Genomic DNA, 25,198 nt, shown 5'->3' with positions numbered 1-25,198 from the left:
TGTGTCACAGCACGGGCACTCTCACAGTCTGTGTCACAGCACGAGCACTCTCACAGTCTGTGTCACAGCACGAGCACTCTCACAGCCTGTGGTCAGTGAGACTGTGTCACAGCACGAGCATTCTCACAGTCTGTGTCACAGCACGAGTACTCTCACAGTCTGTGGTCAGTGAGTCTGTGTCACAGCACGGGCACTCTCACAGTCTGTGTCACAGCACGAGCACTCTCACAGCCTGTGGTCAGTGAGTCTGTGTCACAGCACGAGCACTCTCACAGTCTGTGTCACAGCACGGGCACTCTCACAGCCTGTGTCACAGCACGGGCACTCTCACAGCCTGTGTCACAGTACGAGCACTCTCACAGTCTGTGTCACAGCACGGGCACTCTCACAGCCTGTGGTCAGTGAGTCTGTGTCACAGCACGAGCACTCTCACAGCCTGTGTCACAGCACGAGCACTCTCACAGCCTGTGTCACAGCACGAGCACTCTCACAGCCTGTGTCACAGCACGAGCACTCTCACAGCCTGTGTCACAGCACGGGCATTCTCACAGCCTGTGTCACAGCACGAGCACTCTCACAGTCTGTGTCACAGCACGGGCACTCTCACAGCCTGTGTCACAGCACGAGCACTCTCACAGCCTGTGGTCAGTGAGTCTGTGTCACTGCACGGGCATTCTCACAGCCTGTGTCACAGCACGGGCACTCTCACAGTCTGTGTCACAGCACGAGCACTCTCACAGTCTGTGTCACAGCACGGGCACTCTCACAGTCTGTGTCACAGCACGGGCACTCTCTCAGCCTGTGTCACAGCACGAGCACTCTCACAGCCTGTGGTCAGTGAGTCTGTGTCACAGCACGAGCACTCTCACCGCCTGTGGTCAGTGAGTCTGTGTCACAGCACGAGCACTCTCACAGCCTGTGTCACAGCACGAGCACTCTCACAGCCTGTGTCACAGCACGAGCACTCTCACAGCCTGTGTCACAGCACGGGCACTCTCACAGCCTGTGTCACAGCACGAGCACTCTCACAGTCTGTGTCACAGCACGAGCACTCTCACAGCCTGTGGTCAGTGAGTCTGTGTCACAGCACGAGCACTCTCACAGCCTGTGGTCAGTGAGTCTGTGTCACAGCACGGGCACTCTCACAGCCTGTGTCACAGCACGAGCACTCTCACAGTCTGTGTCACAGCACGAGCACTCTCACAGTCTGTGTCACAGCACGGGCACTCTCACAGTCTGTGTCACAGCACGGGCACTCTCACAGCCTGTGTCACAGCACGAGCACTCTCACAGTCTGTGTCACAGCACGGGCACTCTCACAGTCTGTGTCACAGCACGAGCACTCTCACAGCCTGTGTCACAGCACGGGCACTCTCACAGCCTGTGTCACAGCACGAGCACTCTCACAGCCTGTGTCACAGCACGGGCACTCTCACAGTCTGTGTCACAGCACGAGCACTCTCAAAGTCTGTGTCACAGCACGAGCACTCTCACAGCCTGTGTCACAGCACGGGCATTCTCACAGCCTGTGTCACAGCACGAGCATTCTCACGGTCTGTGGTAGGTGAGCCTGTGTCACAGCACGAGCACTCTCACAGCCTGTGTCACAGCACGGGCACTCTCACAGCCTGTGTCACAGCACGAGCATTCTCACGGTCTGTGGTAGGTGGGCCTGTGTCACAGCACAAGCACTCTCACAGCCTGTGGTCAGTGAGTCTGTGTCACAGCACGAGCACTCTCACAGCCTGTGTCACAGCACGAGCACTCTCACAGTCTGTGTCACAGCACGGGCACTCTCACAGTCTGTGTCACAGCACGAGCACTCTCACAGCCTGTGTCACAGCACGAGCACTCTCACAGCCTGTGTCACAGCACGAGCACTCTCACAGTCTGTGTCACAGCACGAGCACTCTCACAGTCTGTGTCACAGCACGAGCACTCTCACAGTCTGTGTCACAGCACGAGCACTCTCACAGCCTGTGTCACAGCACGGGCACTCTCACAGCCTGTGTCACAGCACGAGCACTCTCACAGCCTGTGTCACAGCACGAGCACTCTCACGGCCTGTGGTAGGTGAGCCTGTGTCACAGCACGAGCACTCTCACAGTCTGTGTCACAACACGAGCATTCTCACGGTCTGTGGTAGGTGAGCCTGTGTCACAGCACGAGCACTCTCACAGCCTGTGGTCAGTGAGCTGAGTGGGCGGACAATTTCTCCGTTCTCTGCAAAGATCATGTTGTGCTTCTGCACCATTTCTGTTACGTTCTTTGCGGTGGCTTTGGCTGTGTTTTTTCTCAATGGGAACGCTTTCGAGTAATTTCGTAAATGTGTCTATCACCACGAACGCATACTTGTAACCATTTCTGCAGAGGGGGGAGGGGGCCAATATAATCCAATTGGAGGTTGTCCACGGGCCATTTACAGGGTGGGTGTGTCGGATCTGGGCTTTTGTCACATATCTATCGGGGTTGTTTTGAGCACAAATTAAACAGTTTTCGACGTAGTGGGACACGTCGGTTCTCAACCCGTCCACCAGCAGAGTGGTCTGAGGTGGGCAAGGGTGGATTCAATCCCTTGATGCCCATGTCCATCATAGAATTTACAAATTATCTCGTTCATGTCCTGGGTGGGGACTACATAAACTCCATCTTTTAAAAAGATTCCCTCATGGACCGTCAAAGATTTCTAAACTTTTTATAGGGAGCTGGGAAGTTTTCTTTTAAAATCTCCTTCAATGCTTCATCTTTTTTTTGTGCCTGGGCTCGGTCCTGGATGTTGGTCTGTGAGGCCTGAACCACGTGTACTGGGGCACTCTCAGGAGGTTGCCAAAAGTGGCCATGTCGTGAGGCTGCCTTCGCTTGGGTGTCAGCTTTCACGTTACCGGATGGGGAGGAGCGATGGTGACTTTTTATTTTGACGATGCCGTATTCTCTGCCTTTAGCTGTCTGAAGGATATGTTTTAGTAGTGGGGCTGAGGGTAGAGGTTTTCCATCCGCGTAATAAAGTCCTCTCGATTCCCAAAGGGGTAGGAATTCTGTAAGGCTGTTGCAGACGTACAAACTGTCCGAATATATGTCTGCAGGGGTCGGGAATGAATCGGGGTGCTGGACAATGTAAGAAATAGCCGCAAACTCAGCTGCCTGCGCACTCCGTGTCCAGGCAACTTTAAAGTTATCTCTTCTAAAACGCGTCCCTGTGCGTCCTCTACATAAATGCCTGTTATCCTTTTTCACTCAAGGACTGTGGAGGAACCGTCTACATAAATTTTAAGGGTTTTTCTGTCGGCTGGGGTCCAATGCCTGTCTTTCTAGGTACCGACTTTGGAACAAAGGGTCCTGTGGTGTGAATTGGGGCTATGATCTCGCACTCATGTGGGGTCAGAAATGTGTGCGTTTTGGTCCGTTTCACGGTGATGTCACATCCCTGTAGGAGTAGGGTCCATTGCGCTGCTCGAATTTGGCTTTATGTGCCGTCTTTTAGTCTGCCGTCCAATAAAAGCCGTGTCGGGGTGTGCTCGGTCAGAATGGTTACTGGGTTGAGTCTGGTTATGTACGAGAAGTACTGTACCACCAAGAAAACTGTTAATAGGTGGCTTTCGCAAGCTGAAAATCCTTGTTCGACCGGATATAAGACTCGTGAGGCAGAGGCTACGGGTCCCAAATGATCGTGCCTTTCCTGCAGGAGTACGGCCGAAAGGGTTCAGTCAGTGGTCGCTACCTCTATCGTGTATGGGGAGTGGGGATCTGCAGCTTGCAAAGCGGGGGCTGTGCTCAGGGCATGTTTCAACGCATCCATAGCATCCGTGTGCTGTGGAAGCCATTTCCATGGTTCCTGTTTCTTTAGTAACTCAGAGAGTGGGGCTGCCTTTGTGGCGAAGTCATCTCTATGGTTCCTACAATAACCAACCAGTCCTAAAAATGACCGGAGGGCTCTAACGTTTTGGAGCAAGGGTAAATTAACGATGGAATCAATCCGTTTGAGTTCTATTTCACACTTCCCATGCGTGATGACTGTACCTAAATAAGTGACCTTTTCCTGAAGAATTTGGGCTTTCTTGGGGTTAATTTTGCATCTAATCATTGTGAGGAGTTCCAATAATTCCGAAAGAAGTGAGATGTGCTCTTCCTTGGTGTCAGTCTGTCAGAGCAAATCGTCCACATACTGAACAAGGCATTCAGGGCGGGGAAATTTAGATAATCCGTTTGCCAATTGTCTGTGGAAAATGGAGAGAGAGTTGGGAAAGCCGTGTGGAAGGCACGTCCACGTGTACTGCTGTCCCTGGAAAGTGAACGCAAATTTATACTGGCAACCTTTGTACAGTGGAATGGATCAAAAGCCATTACTGATGTCTAGTACGGAGAAATATTTCGACTGGAGTCCCTGTCTCAACATGGTCTCTGGACTTGTGGCAACGGTGGGGACTGCGAGGGGTGTCGCTTTGTTCAATTCTCTAGTAGATGGTCAGTAGCCATGATCCATCCAGTTTCCTTACGGGCCACATCGGGGCATTATTTGTCGATGCAATGGGTCGAATCACGCCTTGCTTCAATAATCTTTGAATTGGAACATAGAACATAGAAAAATACAGCACAAAACAGGCCCTTCAGCCCACGACATTGTGCCGAACGTTTGTCCTAGATTAAGAACAAATTAAGCTACACCCCATCATTCTACCGTAATCCATGTACCTATCCAATAGCCGCTTGAAGGGTCCTAAGATTTCTGACTGAACTACTTAACCAGCGGAGGTGGTAGAGGCGGGCACGATAGCATCATTTAAGATGCATATAGACAGATATATGAACGGCGGGAACAGAGGGAAGTAGATCCTTGGAAAATAATATGAAAATTAAATGAGTATGCCACCACCGTCACAGACTTCATCAGCAAATGTGTGGACGACTGCGTGCCAAAGAAAGCAGTACGTACGTTCCCCAACTGGAAACCATGGCTCTACCACGAGATTGACTCCCTACTGAAGGACAGATCTGAGGCGTTCAAGGCAGACGACACTGTTCTATACAAGAAATCCAGGTACGACCTCCGCAAAGCCATCCGAGATGCCAAGAGAGAATATCCAACTAAGCTAGAGTCACAGACAGACTCTCAGCGGTTGTGGCAAGGACTAAACAACATAACGGGCTACAAAGCGAAGCCGAGCAGCATCTCTAGCAGCAGCGCACCCCTCCCCGATGAACTTAATGCATTCTATGCTCGGTTCGAGCAGGTAACCAACAATCCGCTGTCGAATGCCCCAGCAGCCCATAATTCACCCATACCCACCATCACAGTTTCCGAAGTCAGATCGGCCTTCCTGAAAGTGAACCCACGGAAGGCGATGGGCCCAGACGGGATCTCTGGTCGTGCACTCAGAGCCTGCGCATACCAGCTGGCAGAGGTATTCACAGACATCTTTATCTCTACTGCACTCCGAGGTCCCCACCTGCTTCAAGAAGACCACCATCATACCGGTACCAAAGAAGAACCAGGCAACGTGCCTCAATTACTACAGCCTGGTGGCCCTGACGTCAGTTGTAATGAAGTGCTTCGAGAGGCTGATCATGAAGCGCATCACCTCCATACTCCCGGAACGCCTTGACCCACTTCAATTCGCATACCGTGGCAACCGGTCCACAGCAGACACCATCTCCCCGGCCCTACACTCATCCCTAGAGCATCTCGAAAACAAGGGCTCCTACATCAGACTCCTATTTATTGACTACAGCTCCGCCTTCAACACCATAATCCCAGCCAAGCTCATATCAAAGCTCCAAAACCTAGGACTTGGCTCCTCCCTCTGCAACTGGATCCTCGACTTTCTGACCAACAGACCACAGTCAGTAAGAATGAACACCAACACCTCCTCTACAATAGGCCTCAATACCGGTGTCCCGCAAGGCTGCGTACTTAGCCCCCTACTCTACTCCCTGTACACACATGACTGCATGGCAAAACATGGTTCCAACTCCATCTACAAGTTTGCTGACGATATGACCATAGTGGGCCGGATCTCGAATAACGACGAATACAGGAGGGAGATAGACAACCTGGTGGAGTGGTGTAACGACAACAATCTCTCCCTCAATGCCAGCAAAACTAAAGAGCTGGTCAATGACTTCAGGAAGCAAAGTACTGTACACACCCCCGTCTGCATCAACGGGGCCGAGGTGGATATGGTTAGCAGTTTCAAATTCCCAGGGTTGCACATCACCAAAAATCTGTCCTGGACCACTCACATTGACACTATCACCAAGAAAGCACAACAGCACCTATATTTCCTCAGGAAAATAAGGAAATTCGGCATGCCCACCTTAACCCTTACCAACGTTTACAGATGCACCATAGAAAGCATCCTATCGGGCTGCATTACAGCCTGGTATGGCAACTGCTCGACCCAGGACCGCAAGGAACTTCAGAGAGTCGTGAATACCGGCCAGTCCATCACACGAACCTGCCTCCCATCCATGGACTGCATCTACACCTCCCGCTGCCTGGGGAAAGCGGGCAGCATAATCAAGGATCCCTCCCACTCGGCTTATTCACTTTACCAATTTCTTCCATCGGGCAGGAGATACAGAACTCTGAGAACACGCACGAATAGACTCAAAAACAGCTTCTTCCCTACCGTCACCAGACTCCTTAATGAGCCTCTTATGGACTGACCTCATTAACACTACATCCTGTATGCTTCATCCAATGCCAATGCTTATGTAGTCACATTGTATATCTCGTGTTGCCCTATTATGTATTCTTATGTATTTTCTTGTATTTTCTTGAATTTTGTTTAATTCCCTTTTCTTCCCATGTACTGAATGATCTGTTGAGCTGCTTGCAGAAAAATACTTTTCACTGCACCTCGGTACACGTGACAATAAACAAATCCAATCCAATCCAATAGGCAACAGGGTTAGATAAAGGATCTGGATCGGCGCAGGCTGGGAGGGCCGAAGGGCCTGTTCCTGTGCTGTAATTTTCTTTGTTCTTTGCTCTTTGACACGTAGTATCTGTTCCTTGAACAAGTTCCACATTTCAATTGTGTCCTTCCCTGACAGCCTATGTTCCCAACTTATGCACGTCAGTTCTTGTCTGACAGCATCGTATTTACCCTTCCCTCAATTGTAAAAAGAGCGTCATAGTCGAAGGCTTGGTGGGGATCTATTGAAATATGTCAAGCATTACCAAGGTTTGATGAGAAGGATGTAGAAGCCTTTTTCATTTAATTTGAGAAGGTAGCTAAATAAATGAAATGGGCACAGGCCATTTAGTTCTTTGAGAAGGTGACCAAACAGGTGGACAAGGGTAAAGCAGTTGATGTGGTGTATATGGATTTCAGTAAAGCATTTGATAAGGTTCCCCACGATAGGCTATTTCAGAAAATACGGAGGCATGGGATTGAGGATGATTGAGCAGTTTGGATCAGAAATTGGCTAGCTGTAAGGTGGTGGTTGATGGGAAATTTTCAGCCTGGAGTTCAGTTACTAGTGGTGTACCACAGGATCTGTTTTGGGGTCACTGCTGTTTGTCATTTTTATAAATGACCTGGAGGAGGGCGCAGAAGGATGGGTGAGTAAATTTGCAGATGACACTAAAGTTGGTGGAGTTTTGGACAGTGCGGAAGAATGTTTGCAGGTTACAGAGGGACACAGATAAGCTGCAGAGCAGGGCTTAGAGGTGGCAAATGGAGTTTAATGCAGAAAAGTGTGAGGTGATTCATTTTGGAAGGAATAACAGGAAGACAGAGTACTGGGCTAATCGTAAAATTCCTGGTAGTGTGGATGAGCAGAGAGATCTCGGTCTCCATGTACTTAGATCCCTGAAAGTTTCCAACCAGGTTGATAGGGTTGTTAAGAAGGCGTACGGTGTGTTAGCTTTTATTGTTAGAGGGATTGAATTTCGGAGCCATGAGGTCATGTTGCAGTTGTACAAAACTCTGATGCAGCCGCATTTGGAGTATTGTGTGCAGTTCTGGTTGCCGCATTATAGGAAGGATGTGGAAGCATTGGAAAGGGTGCAGAGGAGATTTACCAGGATGCTGCCTGGTATGGTAAGCACGGTTGCATTGTGGATAGCACAATCGCTTCACAGCTCCAGGATCCCAGGTTCGATTCCGGCTTGGGTCACTGTCTGTGCGGAGTCTGCACATCCTCCCCGTGTGTGCGTGGGTTTCCTCCGGGTGCTCCGGTTTCCTCCCACAGTCCAAAGATGTGCAGGTTAGGTGGATTGGCCATGATAAATTGCCCTTAGTGTCCAAAATTGCCCTTAGTGTTGGGTGGGGTTACTGGGTTATGGGGATAGGGTGGAGTTGTTGACCTTGGGTAGGGTGCTCTTTCCAAGAGCCGGTGCAGACTCGATGGGCTGAATGGCCTCCTTTTGCACTGTAAATTCTATGATAACTCTATGGAGGGAAGATCTTATGAGGAAAGGTTGAGGGACTTAAGGCTGTTTTCATTAGAGAGAAGTAGGTGACTTAATTGAGGCATACAAGATGATCAGAGGATTAGATGGGGTGGACAGTGAGAGCCTGTTTCCTCGAATGGTGATGTCTAGCACGAGGGGACATAGCTTTAAATTGAGGGGAGATAGATATAGGACAGATGTCAGAGGTAGGTTCTTTACTCAGAGAGTAGTAAGGGCGTGGAATGCCCTGCCTGCAACAGTAGTGGACTCACCAACACTAAGGGCATTTAAATGGTCATTGGATAGACATATGGATGATAAGGGAATAGTGTAGATGGGCTTTAGAGTGGTTTCACAGATCGGCGCAACATCGAGGGCCGAAGGGCCTGTACTGCACTGTAATGTACTATGTTCTATGTCCTACTGATTCAAACAAAGCTGGTAGGTAGGGCTAGTCAAGTGTTTGCCTCCCTACCGGAGGAGGTATCTGGGACGCATGAGGAGGTGAAAAAATCCATCTTAGGTGCATATGAACAAGTGCCTGAAGCCAACAGACAGACGTTTGGAAATTTAAGTAAAGAACCTGGTCAAACACACATGGAGTTTGAAAGGCTTAAACAGAGTGATTTTGATAGGTGGATAAGGGCTTTGAAAATAGTCCAAACGTATCAAGCTCTTCGAGATGTGATAATTTTGGAGTAGGATAAAAAATCAATTCCTGATCGAGTGAGAACTCATGCGGAAGAGCAGAGGGTTAAAACTGCGAGATTAGCAGCAGAAATGGCAGATGATTATGAATTAGATCGTAAATCAAAGTTTGGTTTCCGACATCAGTTTCCACCGGTGAGGTATAGAAACTGAAGAAAATAACATAAGACCATAAGAACTAGGAGCAGGAGTCGGCCATCAGGCCCCTCGAGCCTGCTCCGCCATTTAATGAGATTATAGCTGATCTTTTGTGGACTTAACTCCACTTTCCGGCCCGAACACCATAACCCTTAATCCCTTTATTCTTCAAAAAACGATCTGGGTGGGATTCTTCCGTACCCGGCGGGGTGTACCGGCCCCGAGGAGTGGTGTGAACCACTCCGGCATCGGGCTGCCCGGAATGTGCGGAATGCTCCGCACCTTCAGGGGCGAGACCGGCACCGACGGGGTTGGCACCGCGCTGGCCAGCGGAGGCCCTTTGGTGCCATTTGGTACGGCTCTGAAAAGGCTTGGCGCCGCACAAACTGGTGCTGAAGGGCCTCCGCCAGCCGGCGTGAGTTGGCGCATGCGCGGGAGCACATCCCAGCACATGTGCAAGGGGGTTCTGCTCCGCGCCGGCCATGGCGGAGGTTGACAGCAGCCGGCGTGGAAGGAAAAAGTGCCCCCACGGCACAGGCCCGCCTGTGGATCGGTGGGCCCCAATCGCGGGTCAGGCCACTGTGGGGGCTGCCCCGGAGCCAGATCCCCCTGTGCCCCCCCTCCCCCGAGGACCCGCAGGCCGCCCGCAGAGCCAGGTTCCGCTGGTACGGACCTGGTTTGATTTACGCCGGCGGGATCCACCGAAAACGGGCGGCCACTCGGCCCATCGTGGGCCAGAGAATCGCCGTGGAGGTGGGCGCGCTGCCAAGCGCCCCCGACCGTGTGGCGTGATTCCTGTCCCCACCACCACCCAGCGCCTCAGAATTCGGCAGCCGGCATCAGGGTGAAGGGGCAGGATTCACGCAGCCCGCCAGCGATGCTCCGACCCGGCCGGGGTCAGACAATCCCGCCCTCTATCTTTATCTTGAAAAGAGAATTATTCAAGTGGTAACGGTAAAGGGGATGTGATCGGAGATAATAAGGATAGTGCACCTCAAAATATAAATCCAGCAGGGTGGAAGACAAATAAGCGATATGGCAACACAAGTGGCTAGCACTGTGGCTTCACAGCGCCAGGGTCCCAGGTTCGATTCCCCGCTGGGTCACTGTCTGTGCGGAGTCTGCACATTCTCCCCGTGTCTGCGTGGGTTTCCACCGGGTGCTCCGGTTTCCTCCCACAGTCCAACAGACGTGCAGGTTCGGTACATTGGCCGTGTTAAATTACCCTTAGTGACCAAAAATGTCAGGAGGGGTTACTGGGTTACAGGAATAGCATGGAAATGATGGCTTACGAGGGTCAGTGCAGACTCAGTGGGCCAAATGGCCTCCTTCTGCACTGTATGTTCTATGTTTTATGTTCTTCAAAGTTTCAAATGTTTTCACTGTAATTAACTAGGCCATGTTAAGTCACAGTGATGGGGTTGAAGAAAAGCACTGGGAAGGCTGACGTGGTAAAACAGGATAAGACAGTGGAGTTTGTGAACATGGTAAAGGAAACCCCAAGTGAAGCGAAGGAGGTGCAAAAGCCTGATCAAGGGGTGATTGATAAGAAGGTGCCAGATGTCTTGAAATAATTTAATTGTGTGGATTAAGTTTACTCATGTGTACCAGGAGGAGTACATAGAACATAGAACAGTACAGCACAGAACAGGCCCTTCGGCCCCCAATGTTGTGCCGAGCCATGATCACCCTACTCAAACCCACGTATCCACCCTATACCCATAACCCAACAACCCCCGCCCCTTAACCTTACTTTTATTAGGACACTACGGGCAATCTAGCATGGCCAATCCACCTAACCCGCACGTCTTTGGACTGTGGGGGGAAACCGGAGCACCCGGAGGAAACCCACGCACACAGGGGGAGGACATGCAGACTCCACACAGACAGTGACCCAGCCGGGAATCGAACCTGGGACCCTGGAGCTGTGAAGCATTTATGCTAACCACCATGCTACCCTGCTGCCCCAAGGTAAAGAATGTTCAGAGATTCCGGAGCTAGTCAATCTTTGATGGTAAGAGATGAGGAGTTACATAGTTTGGGAGGAATATTGCCAGAAAAGATGGTAATCTGTGGAATTCAGGGTGATCTGGGTAATGTTCCGTTATATAACGTGAGGTTGGAAAGTCCAGTGAAGAGTGGTGAAGTGGTAGTAGGAGTAATAGAGAAACTATCTTGTCCAGGAACACAGTTTATCTTGGGTAGTGATATAGCTGGATCGCAGGTGGGAGTGATGCCTACTGTGGTTGATAAGCCAGTGGAAAATCAGACAACTGAAGTGTTGAAGGACGAATATCCTGGGTTTTTTCCGGATTGTGTAGTTACCCGGTCACAAAGTTACAGGTGAAGACAAGAGGAGAAATCAAAGAGTGAAGTTGCAGTTCAATTATCAGAAACGATTTTTGATCAGATGGTTGGAAAAGAACAAGAACAGGTGGAGGATGAGGCGGATATTTTTAGTTCAGGAAAATTGGCGGAGTTACAACAGAATGATGTAGAAATAAAACGGATGTATCAGAACGCATGCACGGAAGAGGCCTGTGTGTAAAGCAGAATGTTAGTACCTTAAAAATGATGTCTTAATGAGAAAATGGAGACCTTTGCAGGCAGATGAAAAGTGGGCAGAAGTTCATCAAGTAGTATTGCCGGTAGGAAATAGAAAGGAGGTGTTGCGAGTTGTACATGAGGTACCAGTGGGAGGTCATTTGGGAACAAGGAAAACTCAAACTAAAATCCAAAACCATTTTTGTTGGCCTGGACTGTATAAATATGCAGAAAAGGGGATTTTCACAGTAACTTCACTGAAGCCTACTTGTGACAATAAGTGATTATTATTGTATTATTATTAAATTTTGTTGATCATATCACACATGTCAAGAAGAAACCTCAAGCAGTAATAAAACCAGTGCCCTTAATACCCATTCCAGCATTTGAGGAACCTTTTACAAGGATCTTAATTGATTGTGTAGGACCGTTTCCTAAAACTAAAAGTGGGAATGAATGTCTTTTGACTATAATGGATGTGTCTATGAGTTTTCCAGAGGCCATTCCAGTACATATTCTGGCTAAAAAGATTGAGGAGGAGCTTTTAATTTTTTTACTAGGTATGGACTACCCACAGAAATACAATCAGATAAAGGATCAAATTTCACCTCCAGGTTATTTGTAGAAGCCAGGTATTTCTAATACACCTAATATAGGTAAAAGATAGCTGTTTAAACGTAAATATTAAGCCCCAGTTTTAAAAAATGAAGGATTAAAAAACACATATTCTGCAAATTCATTGACATAGTTTTAAAGTAACACAGAAGTCTGATAAGACAAACACTTTTCATTACATTTCTCCAAGGACAAGGGCTGAATCCATGGCAACGAGGTGGCAGGAGTGAGGGTTCTACTGTTCTCATTTCACGCCACTCGTGATTACAGCCTGAACCACATTCCATAACTTATACAGGCTGAAACATTTTATACTATGTTGCCTTGCTTTTAATAAATGGACAGTTAGAACATTGAATCAAATATATTTGATTCCAACATGCTCAAAACATAACAATTTTATGAAAGCATCATGATTCACTTTACTAGATTGAAACGGACAGTTTGATTTACATTTTTCAAGTCATTGTCCAGCATTGCATGACAAGATAACATGAAATCTCCATTGTTACAATAGTCAAGTCAGCATAAAACCAGTTTTTGCTGGCTTTGATACAGCACAATATCACATTCTTTAACATGCACAAGTATGCAGATCAGCAACAATTAGAAGTAATGTTACATATTGAAGATGGACGGCTCGCCATCAAATCAAATGTGTTTGAGTCTAACCCAAACCAATTAGGATTATATTGGGGTGTGATCAGATCACTTAAAACAAATATGAAACTGTATGATTGAGAGTTTTTGTTCTGCCATTTTTGGGTTTAGTTTGAGGTTAGTTTTTGGATAGTTTTTGGGGAGTTAGTTTTTAGTTTTTGATGATAGTTTTTGGGATAGTGGGGTAGGTAGCTTCAGTTAGTCTTTGGTAGGTTTTGTTGGTCGGTTAGAATCATCTATACTTTGATCTGAACTACTCACTGTCTCTCTGTATTCATATTTCATTTTCAGACTTTGACTTCAGACTTTGACGTTTAAAAGTTATGTTCGAGCTGTTTGCCTAAGAAAATAATTCCTGTGATTCTTTGAAAGCTTCAAATTGTCTACGAATTGCCTTTTAAATGACTTTCAAGTTGTAATCAATAGAAGACAAATAAAACAATTCTTATTTGCACCTGACAAGTTTTAACTCAAATTTCTACTGAGTTCCAGTAATCGCAAGTGCAGCTGTAACCTTGAATGGTTTCAAAATCCCTCAACTGAAGCTGGTGGTGGTATTGTAGTTACTACTGATATTCCTGCAGGTGCCATAGGCTGCATTTGAGTAGCTGCAGTGTTAAAGATTGCCTGATTGTGCAAACCACGATCTATCTGAATGCATCGGTCAACGATGTGCCAGTTGTGGTCCAAGCTGGTAAACCAAATTCAAGGCAGCAGAAACTTCAGGTTTAACACCGGCTATAAAAGCCGTTTTTAATGGACTTAAAGTGCTTGCATCCCATGTGTCAGCTTCCTGTGCGAGTGTCATTCTTGAATATTCCATCCAAGTATGTAAAAATCTTTCCTCAAAATCCTGAATATCTTCATTATTTTTTTGAATGCAAGATGTGATCTTAGACCAATCGGTCCTCGGGGGGCGAAATGTTAATAGCCAATTCTTGACTGCTAGCCAACCAGCTTCTAAATTTTGCAAATCGTTTCCAAGGGCAACTTCCACCTCAGTTCTAAGGGTTGAAATTACACGAGTACCTAACATGATAGTCAGGATTTGTACTCCATCAAATGGGTGGAGACTGTAAATGGATTGTAATCTGTGAATTCCATCCCATGTGGACATACCACCCTTTTTAGGGTGTGTAAGAACTTTGGACCATTCGTTAATATTTGTAGGATCTGCTGGTTCATGAGTCCATTGACGATCACATATGTTTCTAGTGATAGTTTTACCTACTTCTATTTTTTGCTTCCAACCCTAACCCGTTTGCGTTTTAAAGGGGCTAGTTGAATTAATTACGCTTTGTAGGAACACTATCTTCGTCTGATTCATCTGGCAGAGGAAACAATTTATTCCTGACACTTGATCTCGGCTGTGCATTTGCCGACTGTGCCACTAGGTGGGGTGCTTGGGCTGCTTGTTGAGTTTGTGTTGTTAGTTCAGCTGCTGGTTGAGTCTGAGCTGTGCTTTGCTTTAAATTTTGAACTGCAAGACAGTCTTTCAGGATTTTGCAGTGTTCAGTGACGTTGTCTATATATCTTTCTAAAACACATCTTTCTTCGATTAACTTGCAATTTTTAAGTTCAGTTCGCTCAGTTTTTGATTGCAACTGTTGGTATTTTAACTCCACTTCAAAAATTTGATTTTGAATTCTATTTGAGAAGATGGAGTTTAGAGGTTTTGTTTTGCAATTCTGTTCTAATTTCATCATCATGTTCAAATTTGGACTTTAAGTAATGGATAGCTGAGGAGTAAAACAATTTAAATCAACTGTGTACTATGCAGCATCGTAGAAAGCATTAGAAAGGTGGCAGCAGACGTTGAAAACAATGTTGAGGGCGTATTGTAAAGATTATCCAGAGGATTGGGGTAAAGGAATTCCATTCTTACTGTTTGCAATTAGGGATGCACCAAATGAATCAATCAAATTTAGTCCTTTCGAACTACTTTTTGGTCATGAGGTAAGAAGACCACTTAAATTGATTAAGGAATAATTGGTGAGTGAGAAATCTGAACTTACATTATTGGACTAAGTGTCAAATTTTAGGGAATGATTAAATAGAGCAGGTGTATTGGCTAGGCAAAGTTTTAGTATTGTTACCAGTGATAGGTCAACCTTTAAAAACAATGCTTTGTGGATCATATCAGATTGAAAGGAAATTAAGTGAGGTGAATTATTTGGTAAGAACGCCAGATGGAAGGAAGAATCACTGAGTCTGTCATGTGAATATGCTTAAAAGGTACTTTGAAAGGGAAGGAGAGAAAATGGAAGTTTTAATAATTCTAACTCAAAGTGCTGAACCAAATCCAGATGACTCTGAATTTGACATACCTCAAATTAAATTGGAAAATGAGGATGTTCTTAAAAATTGGGATAAACTGTTGAGTTACCTTACAGAGGAAAAACTGACTGACCTGAAGGAGTTATTGATATCACATGGGCAAGTTTGTGGAGATAAATTGGGAAGTACTAAAATGGCTATACATAAGAACATAAGAACATAAGAACTAGTAGCAGGAGTAGGCCATCTGGCCCCTCGAGCCTGCTCCGCCATTCAATGAGATCATGGCTGATCTTTTGTGGACTCAGCTCCACTTTCTGTCCCGAACACCATAACCCTTAATCCCTTTATTCTTCAAAAAACTATCTATCTTTACCTTAAAAACATGTAAGGAAGGAGCCTCAACTGCTTCACTGGGCAAGGAATTCCATAGATTCACAACCCTTTGGGTGAAGAAGTTCCTCCTAAACTCAGTCCTAAATCTACTTCCCCTTATATTGAGGCTATGTCGCCTAGTTCTGCTGTCACCCGCCAGTGGAAACAACCTGCCCGCATCTATCCTATTTATTCCCTTCATAATTTTAAATGTTTCTATAGATCCCCCCACATCCTTCTAAATTCCAATGAGTACAGTCCCAGTCTACTCAACCTCTCCTCATAATCCAACCCCTTCAGCTCTGGGATTAACCTAGTGAATCTCCTCTGCACACCCTCCAGCGCCAGTACGTCCTTTCTCAAGTAAGGAGACCAAAACTGAACACAATACTCCAGGTGTGGCCTCGCTAACACCTTATACAATTGCAGCATAACCTCCCTAGTCTTAAACTCCATCCCTCTAGCAATGAAGGACATGATGTTGATGTGGGAAATGCTGTTCCAATCAAACAACATCCATACGATTGGAGGATTGCATTGAGAATGTGGGACAATCAGCTTTTATCTCCACCTGGATTTACTTAAAGGTTACTGACAGGTACCTTTATCCGAAAGGGCGAAGGAGATTTCAGCATTTAGAACATAAAATATACAGAGCAGAAGGAGGCCATTTGGCCCATCGAGACTGCAGCGACCCACAAGCCCTCACTTCAACCCTATCCATATAACCCTCCTAACCTTTTTGGACACTAAGGGCAATTTAGCATGGTCAATCTACCCAACCTGCACATCTTTGGACTGTGAGTGGAAACCGGAGCACCCGGAGGAAACCCACACAGACACGGGGAGAATGTGCAGACTCCGCACTCCAACGGGGAATCAAACCTGGGACCCTGGTGCTGTGAAGTCACAGTGCCAGCAATTTGTGCTCCTGTGCTGCCCTTTATGTACCAATTCAAAGTTATGCTATTTGGCATTAAAGAAGAAGCGTAGCAAATTTCAGTGGACAGCAGTGTCAACAGGTATTTGACTGCCTGAAGTCTGTGTTAACCACTGTTCCTGTGTTAGCCACCCCAAATTATACCTAACCATTGAAAGTAGCTGTCAATGCGAGTGATGTGAGCCTAGGTGCTGAGCTCTTATAGGAAACCAACAAAGGAATAGAGCGGCCTATTGGATATTTTTCCAGGAAATTAAATGATCACCAGAGGAGGTATTCAATAATTGAAAAGGAGACTTTGTGCTTGGCGCTGGCATCACAGCATTTTAACATTTATGTTACCAGCAATTTGCCTGAAACAATTATATGTAGTCATTATAACTCATTGACATTTTTGGAGCAATTCAGGAATAAAAATGCAAGACTGTTTCGATTGAGTTTATTATTTCAGCCATTTCATTAAAAAATTATACATGTGGAAGGACGAGAAAATGTGATAGCCGAGCTTTAGCACGAATGTGACGAATGTTTGTGATGGTGAAAGAAGATGAACTAAAATGGACTGTATTGTTATCAATGTTTGCCTGTTTTGTTTTTGTTTAAAAATTGTATGTTTATTGTCAATTATTATTAATGGCTAAGTGAAAAGGTGAAAAATGAAACCATCTTTGAAGTTTCTTGGCTGTGGCTCTGTGAATTTTTAATTTTGTTTAGACTCAGGCAGAGAAGCATTTTTGACTGTCTCGCTATTTTCAATTTTAAAGTAATTCCAAGGAAGAAACCCAATGATTATAGTTACCTGTTGTTTTGGAGAAAAGGGATTTTGGTTTATGGGATCTTGTTATTGAATTGGAACCGTTAGAACATAGAACATAGAACATAGAACAGTACAGCACAGAACAGGCCCTTCGGCCCTCAATGTTGTGCCGAGCCATGATCACCCTACTCAAACCCACATATCCACCCTATACCCGTAACCCAATGGATTAAAAGGGGAATTCATTAAGAGTAATACGTAGATTACTGTAGCTGTGTGGGGTATTTATGTTGAGAGTTGATAATAATTCTTACTCTGTGTGTTTATACAGATGTTAAATAAATTTGTTGAATAGAGCTTGTTTTTTTGATTAAAAGCACCTAAGAACTCTGTTGAATAACATCAGAAAGGCAGACTCTTGTGCTCATCATAACCAAAATCAATAAATAATTATAGGTGAGGTAAACCCCATAGTATACTTTGGTGTTTTCTAGATCCTGGCCCATAACGATATCTCATGTTCTTGCTCTCGGATCTCGTTCTCTGTCTTTCTCTCTCTTTCTCATTGTCTCACTGCTTCACGTTCTCAACCTTCCCCTTTCTGCTTTTTCTCTTCCAGACGTTCTGTTCAGGTGAAGGTGTCCATGAGTTGGACTTTGGCCTAGTTTGCCCTCCGGGAGCCACACTCCGCATCCGTCGCCATCCTGATGTGAACCGCGGGCTGGGAGGACTCCCCAGTCGCCAGGATGTGAAGTTATCTCTCCAGCTACACAGCTACGACTCTACCCCATACAACGAGAGGGCACTGAGCTCCTTCCGCAACACCCTCGAGGGTGAGAACCCTTCCACTGTACCATCCTCAAATCAACTGGTTAGCATAAAGCAATCTCCCTCAAGTGGTCAGCCAGTGCAGAGTAAGATCCCACTGTAATCTGTCTGTGCGCAGTAAGATTCCTCAATTTTGACTTTGCATTAACTTTACATACATAATTATCATTAAAATTTCAAGCAGCCTTGTGTTGCTTGCGTGTGTGCGTATGAGCGTGTTAATGCGTGTGGGCATGTGTTAATGTATGTGTGCATGTGCTAAATTGTGTGATTTATGTGCTAATGAGTGTGTGCATGAGTCATTGTATGTGTGTGCATGTGTTAATACATGTGTGTTAATGTGTATGTGTGCGTGTGGTAATGTGTGTGTGCATGTGTTAATGTGTACATGTGTTATGTGTGCACATTTTAATGTGTGTGTGTGCATATGCTAATGTGGTGTGTGCATGTGTTAATGTGTACATGTGTTATGTGTGCACATTTTAATGTGTGTGTGTGCATATGCTAATGTGGTGTGTGCATGTGTTAATGTGTACATGTGTTATGTGTGCACATTTTAATGTGTGTGTGTGCATATGCTAATGTGAGTGTGTGCATGTGTTAATGTGTGTGCGTGTGTATGTGTTACTGTGTATACATGGGTAAGGGCATGTGTTAATGTGTGTGTATGTGTGTTAATGCGCCTGTGCATATGTTAATGTGTGCGCGTATGTTTTAATGTGTGTGCAGTGTTAGTGTGTGTGTGCGTATGCTAATGTGTGTGTATACATGTGCATGTGTTGATGTGTATATGGTGTGCATGTGTGTGTTAATAGAATTTACAGTGCAGAAGGTGGCCATTTGGCCTGTCGAGTCTGCACTGGCTCAAGGAAAGTGCATCCTACCCAAGCCCACATTTCCACCCTATCCCCGTAACCCAGCGATCCCACCAAACCTTTTTCACACTCAGGGGCAATTTATCATGGCCAATCTGCACATCTTTGAACTGTGGGAGGAAACCGGAGCACCCGGAGGAAACCCACGCAGACACTTGGAGAACGTGCAGACTCCACACAGTCGTCCGAGGCCGAAATTGAACCCGGGACACTAGAGATGTCAGGCAGCAGTGCTAACCACTGTGCCGCAGTGCCGCCCTGTTGCATGTGTTAGTGTGTGTGTGTATTAGTGTGTATTAGTGTGTATTTGTGTGTATTTGTGTGCATGTTAATGTGTGTGCGTGCATGTGTTAATGTGTATGTGTGCGCATGTGATCGGTGGACATGCACGCCCAGATCCCTCTGCCTGTCAGTGTGTGTGTGTGCATATGTTAGTATGTGTGTGTGCATGTGCTAATGTGTGTGTGCATGCGTGCTAATGTCTGTGCATATGTTAATTGCATGTTCATGTGTTTGTATGTGCCTGTGTGTTAATGTATGTGTGTGTTAATGTGTGTGTGTTAATGTATATGTGTGCATGTTAATGTGCGTGTGTGTTAATGTGGTGTGGGTGTGTTAATATGTTTGTGTGTTAATGTGTGTGTTTGTGTCAATGTGGTGTATGTATGTTAATACAAAGAACAATGCAGGACAGGAACAGGCCCTTCGGCCCTCCAAGCCTGCGCCGGCCATGGTACCTGCCTAAACTAAACCGGCTGCACTTACAGAGTCTGTATCCTTCCATTCCCAGTCTGTTCATATATTAGTATAGATATCCCTGAAATGCCACTTTTGTACCTGTTCCCACCACCTCCCCAGGCAGCACCTTCCATATATTTACCACTCTCTGTCTAAAAGAAATGCCTCACACATCAGTTCCCCGAGGAAAGAGCATCTGACTATCTACACTGCCCATGCCACTCATAAACTTGTAGACCTCTATCACGTAGCCTCTCAACCTCCATTGTTCCAGTGAGAACAGACCGAGTTTATCTAACCTCTCCTCATAGCTAATACCCTCCATACCAGGCAACATCCTACTAAACTGCTTCTGTACCTTCTCCAAAGCATCCACATCCTTCTGTGGCGACCAGAATTGTACACAATGTTCTAAGTGAGACCTAGCTAACGTTCTGTCCAACTGCAACATGACTTGCCAATTTTTATATTCAATGCCCTGACCGATGAAGGCCACCATGCCGCATGGCTTCTGGACCACCTTATCCACAGCGTTACCACTTTCAGTGATCGGCGGACATGCCCAGATCTCTCTGCCTGTCAGTACTCACAAGAGTTCTACCATTTATTGTGTAATTCCTACATGCACTGGACCTTCCAAAGTGCATTACCTCACACGTGTCCATCGGCCTTTTCTCCACCCAAGACTCCAACCACTTTATATCCTGCGGTATCCTCTGACAATTCTCTTCACTATCCGCAACTCCACCAATTTATGTGTCATCTGCGAACTTACTAGTCACTAATGTATGTACATGTGTTAATGTGTGTGCGTGTGTTAAGGCACGTGTGTTAATGTGAGTGCATGTTTTAATGTGTGTGTGTTAATGTGTGAGTGTTAATGTATGTGTGTGTATGTTAATGTGTGTGTGTTAATGTGTGTGTGAGTGAATGAGCAAATGTTTTTTAATGGATGTACATGTGTTAATGTGTGTGCATGTGTAAATGCATGTGTTTTAATGCTTGTGTGTGTGTGTCAATGTATGTGGATGTGTGTTCATATACGTGTGTGTGTTCACGTGTGCATGTGTAAATGTATGTGTGTTAATGCATGTGTATGTTAATGTCTGTGTCATTTATGAGTGTCTGCCAATGTATGTGTGTGTTAATCTGTACATTAACATATTCTGTGGTTGGGAGCGAGACTTCCAGAAACTATGTTGCCTCCCGGGTGCCAGGGCCAGGGATGTCTCAGATCGTGTCTTCAGTATCCTGAAGGGGGAGGGTGAGCAGCCAGAAGTCGTGGTGCACATTGGTACCAACGACGTAGGTAGGAAAAGGGATGTGGAGGTAATAAAAGAGTTTAGGGAGTTAGGCTGGAAGTTAAAAGCCAGGACAAACAGAATTGTCATCTCTGGTTTGTTGCCAGTGCCACATGACAGCGAGGCTAGGAATAGGGAGAGAGTGCCGTTGAACACGTGGCTGCAGGAATGGTGTAGGAGGGAGGACTTCAGGTATTTGGATAATTGGAGCGCATTCGGAGGAAGGTGGGACTTGTACAAGCAGGATGGGTTGCATCTGAACCAGGGGGGCACCAATATCCTGGGAGAGAGGTTTTCTAGTAGTCTTCGGGAGGGTTTAAACTAATTTGGCAGGGGAATGGGAACCGGATTTGTCGTCCAGGTAGTCGATGTTCAGAACGTAAAAGCGTGTACTGACGCAGTGGGGAAGGTAACACTGACAAAGGAGAGTACTTGCAGGCACGGAGATGGGTTGAAGTGTGTATACTTCAACGCAAGAAGCATCAGGAATAAGGTGGGTGAACTTAAGGCATGGATCGGTACTTGGGACTACGATGTGGTGGCCATCACGGAAACTTGGATAGAAGAGGGGCAGAAATGGTTGTTGGAGGTCCCTGGTTATAGATGTTTCAACAAGATTTAATCTATGGAATTCCCTGCCCAGTGAAGCAGTTGAGGCTCCTTCATTACATGTTTTTAAGGTAAAGATAGATAGTTTTTTGAAGAATAAAGGGATTAAGGGTTATGGTGTTCGGGCCGGAAAGTGGAGCTGAGTCCACAAAAGATCAGCCATGATCTAATTGAATGGCGGAGCAGACTCGAGGGGCCAGATGGCCTACTGTTGCTCCTAGTTCTTATGTTCTTATTAGGGAGGATGGTAAAAGAGGTGGGGGGGGGGGGGGGGTGGCATTGTTAATTAGAGAAAGTATAACAGCTGCAGAAAGGCAGTTTGAGTAGGATCTGCCTACTGAGGTAGTATGGGTTGAAGTCAGAAATAGGAAAGGAACAGTCACCTTGTTGGGAGTGTTGTATAGGCCCGCCAATAGCAGCAGAGATGTGGAGGAACAGATTGGGAAACAGATTTTTGGAAAGGTGCAGAAGTCATAGGGTAGTAGTCATGGGTGATTTCAATTTCCGAAATATTGAGTGGAAACTCTTTAGATCAAATAGTTTGGATGGGGTGGTGTTTGCGCAGTGTGTCCAGGAAGATTTTCTAAAACAGTATGTAGATTGTCCGACCAGAGGGGAGGCCATATTTGATTTGGTACTTGGTAATGAACCAGGGCAGGTGATAGATTGGTTAGTGGGGGAGCATTTTGGAGATAGTGACCACAATTCTGTGACTGTCATTTTAGTAATGGAGAGAGATAGGTGCGTGCAAGGTTTACAATTGGGGGAAGGGTAAATACGATGGTGTCAGACAAGAACTGAATTGCATAAGTTGGGAACATAGGCTGTCAAGGAAGGACACAATTGAAATGTGGAACTTCTTCAAGGAACAGGTACTGCGTGTCTTTGATATGTATGCCTATGTCAGGCAGGGAAGAAATGATCGAGTGAGGGAACCATGGTTGACAAGGGAGATGGAATGTCTTGTTAAGAGGAAGAAGGATACTTATGTAAGGCTGTGGAAACAAGGTTAAGACAGGGCGCTGGAGGGATACAAGATAGCCAGGATGGAACTGAAGAAATGGATTAGGAGAGCTAAGAGAGGGCATGAAAAATCTTTGGCAGGTAGGATCAAGGAAAACCCCAAGGCCTTTTACACATATGTGAGAAATATGAGAATGACTAGAGGGAGGGTAGGTCCGATCAAAGACAGTAGCGGGAGATTGTGTATTGAGTCTGATGAGATAGGAGGGATCTTGAACAAGTATTTTTCTTCAGTATTTACAAATGAGAGAGGCCCTTTTGTTGGAGAGGACAGTGTGAAACAGATTGGTAAGCTCGTGGAGATACTTGTTAGGAAGGAAGATGTGTTGGGCATTTTGAAAAAACGTGAGGATAGACAAGTCCCCCGGGCCTGACGGGATATATCCAAGGATTCTAAGGGAAGCAAGAAATGAAATTACAGAGCCGTTGGCAACGATCTTTACGTCCTCGCTGTCAACAGGGGTGGTACCAGGGGATTGGAGAGTGGCGAATGTCGTGCCCCTGTTCAAAAAAGGGAATAGGGATAACCCTGGGAATTACAGGCCAGTTAGTCTTACTTCGGTGGTAGGCAAAGTAATGGAAAGGGTACTGAAGGATAGGATTTCTGAGCATCTGGAAAGACACTGCTTGATTAGGGATAGTCAGCATGGATTTGTGAGGGGTAGGCCTTGCTTCACACGTCTTATTGAATTCTTTGAGGAGGTGACCAAGCATGTGGATGAAGGTAAAGCAGTGGATGTAGTATGCATGGATTTTAGTAAGGCATTTGATAAGGTTACCCATGGTAGTCTTATGCAGAAAGTAAGGAGGCATGGGGTCGTGGGTGATGTACCATTAATTCACAGCGAGGCAGCATGAGCGAGTGAACATAAGGCTTTATTCGACATGAACTTGCCTAGCCAGAGTCAGTAGTACAGACTCTGGCTAGATAAGGGGCTACCCATGTGTGGGAGGAGCCAGAGGCCAGTATAGTACCTAGAAGCAGTTCATGTCACTACTTCCAGGTCATAGGTCACAGGTTATGGGATCATGCATGCATTTTGGTGAATACATTCACCACAGTGGGAAATTTGGCCAGTTGGATAACGAACTGGCTAACCAATAGCAGTCAGAGAGTGGTGGTGGATGGCAAATATTCAGCCTGGAGCCCAGTTACCAGTGGCGTACCGCAGGGATCAGTTCTGGGTCCTCTGCTGTTTGTGATTTTCATTCATAACTTGGATGAGGGAGTTGAAGGGTGGGTCAGTAAATTTGCAGAAGATACGAAGATTGGTGGAGTTGTGGATAGTGAGGAGGGCTGTTGTCGGCTGCAAAGAGACATCGATATGATGCAGAGCTGAGCTGAGAAGTGGCAGATGGAGATTAACCCTGAAAAGTGTGAGGTTATCCATTTTGGAAGGAGAAATATGAATGCGGAATACAGGGTTAACGGGAGGGTTCTTGGCAATGTGGAGGAGCAGAGAGATCTTGGGAGTCAATGTTCAGAGATCTTTAAAAGTTGCCACTCAAGTGGATAGAGCTGTGAAGAAGGCCTATGGTGTGCTAGCATTCATTAGCAGAGGGATTGAATTTAAGAGCCGTGAGGTGATGATGCAGCTGTACAAAACCTTGGGAAGGCCACATTTGGAGTACTGTGTGCAGTTCTGGGCACCTCATTTTAGGAAGGATGTGGAAGCTTTGGAAAAGGTGCAAAGGAGATTTCCCAGGATGTTGCCTGGAATGGAGAGTAGGTCTTACGAGGAAAGGTTGAGGGTGCTCGGCCTTTTCTCATTAGACCGGAGAAGGATGAGGGGCGACTTGATAGAGGTTTATAAGATGATCAGGGGAATAGATAGAGTAGACAGTCAGAGACCTTTTCCCCGGGTGGAACAAATCATTACAAGGTGAATGGTGGAAGATATAGGGGGGATGTCAGAGGTAGGTTCATTACCCAGTGAGTAGTGGGGGCATGGAATGCACTGCCTGTGGAAGTAGTTGAGTCGGAAACAGTAGGGACCTTCAAGCGGCTATTGGAGAGGTAGTTGGATTACGGTAGAATGATGGGTTGTTAGAACATCGAACATAGAACAGTACAGCACAGAACAGGCCCTTCGGCCCTCAATGTTGTGCCGAGCCATGATGACCCTACTCAAACCCACGTATCCACCATATACCCGGAACCCAACAACCCCCCCCTTTACCTTACTTTTTTTATTAGGACACTACGGGCAATTTAGCATGGCCAATCCACCTAACCCGCACATCTTTGGACTGTGGGAGGAAACCGGAGCACCCGGAGGAAACCCACGCACACACGGGGAGGACGTGCAGACTCCACACAGACAGTGACCCAGCCGGGAATCGAACCTGGGACCCTGGAGCTGTGAAGCATTTATGCTAACCACCATGCTACCCTGCTGCGGTTGTTGATTA

General features: G+C 46.2%; 1 protein-coding gene across 1 annotated transcript in view; it reads left to right on the top strand.

The window, feature by feature from the left end:
- LOC119957677 (tyrosinase-like) overlaps positions 1 to 25,198 on the top strand; it is a 93,105-nt gene that overhangs the window by 21,823 nt on the left and 46,084 nt on the right. Inside the window, exon 2 of the mRNA XM_038785753.1 lies at positions 18,032 to 18,245. Within this exon, the coding sequence (XP_038641681.1) occupies positions 18,032 to 18,245 (214 nt within the window). The remainder of the gene's footprint in view (positions 1 to 18,031; positions 18,246 to 25,198) is intronic.

Source organism: Scyliorhinus canicula, chromosome 27 (genome assembly GCF_902713615.1).
Source record: "Scyliorhinus canicula chromosome 27, sScyCan1.1, whole genome shotgun sequence".
In the NCBI taxonomy this organism is placed as follows: domain Eukaryota; kingdom Metazoa; phylum Chordata; class Chondrichthyes; order Carcharhiniformes; family Scyliorhinidae; genus Scyliorhinus; species Scyliorhinus canicula.
The sequence above is the reverse complement of the archived record's forward strand: the minus strand, read 5'-3'. Positions and strand labels throughout refer to the sequence as shown.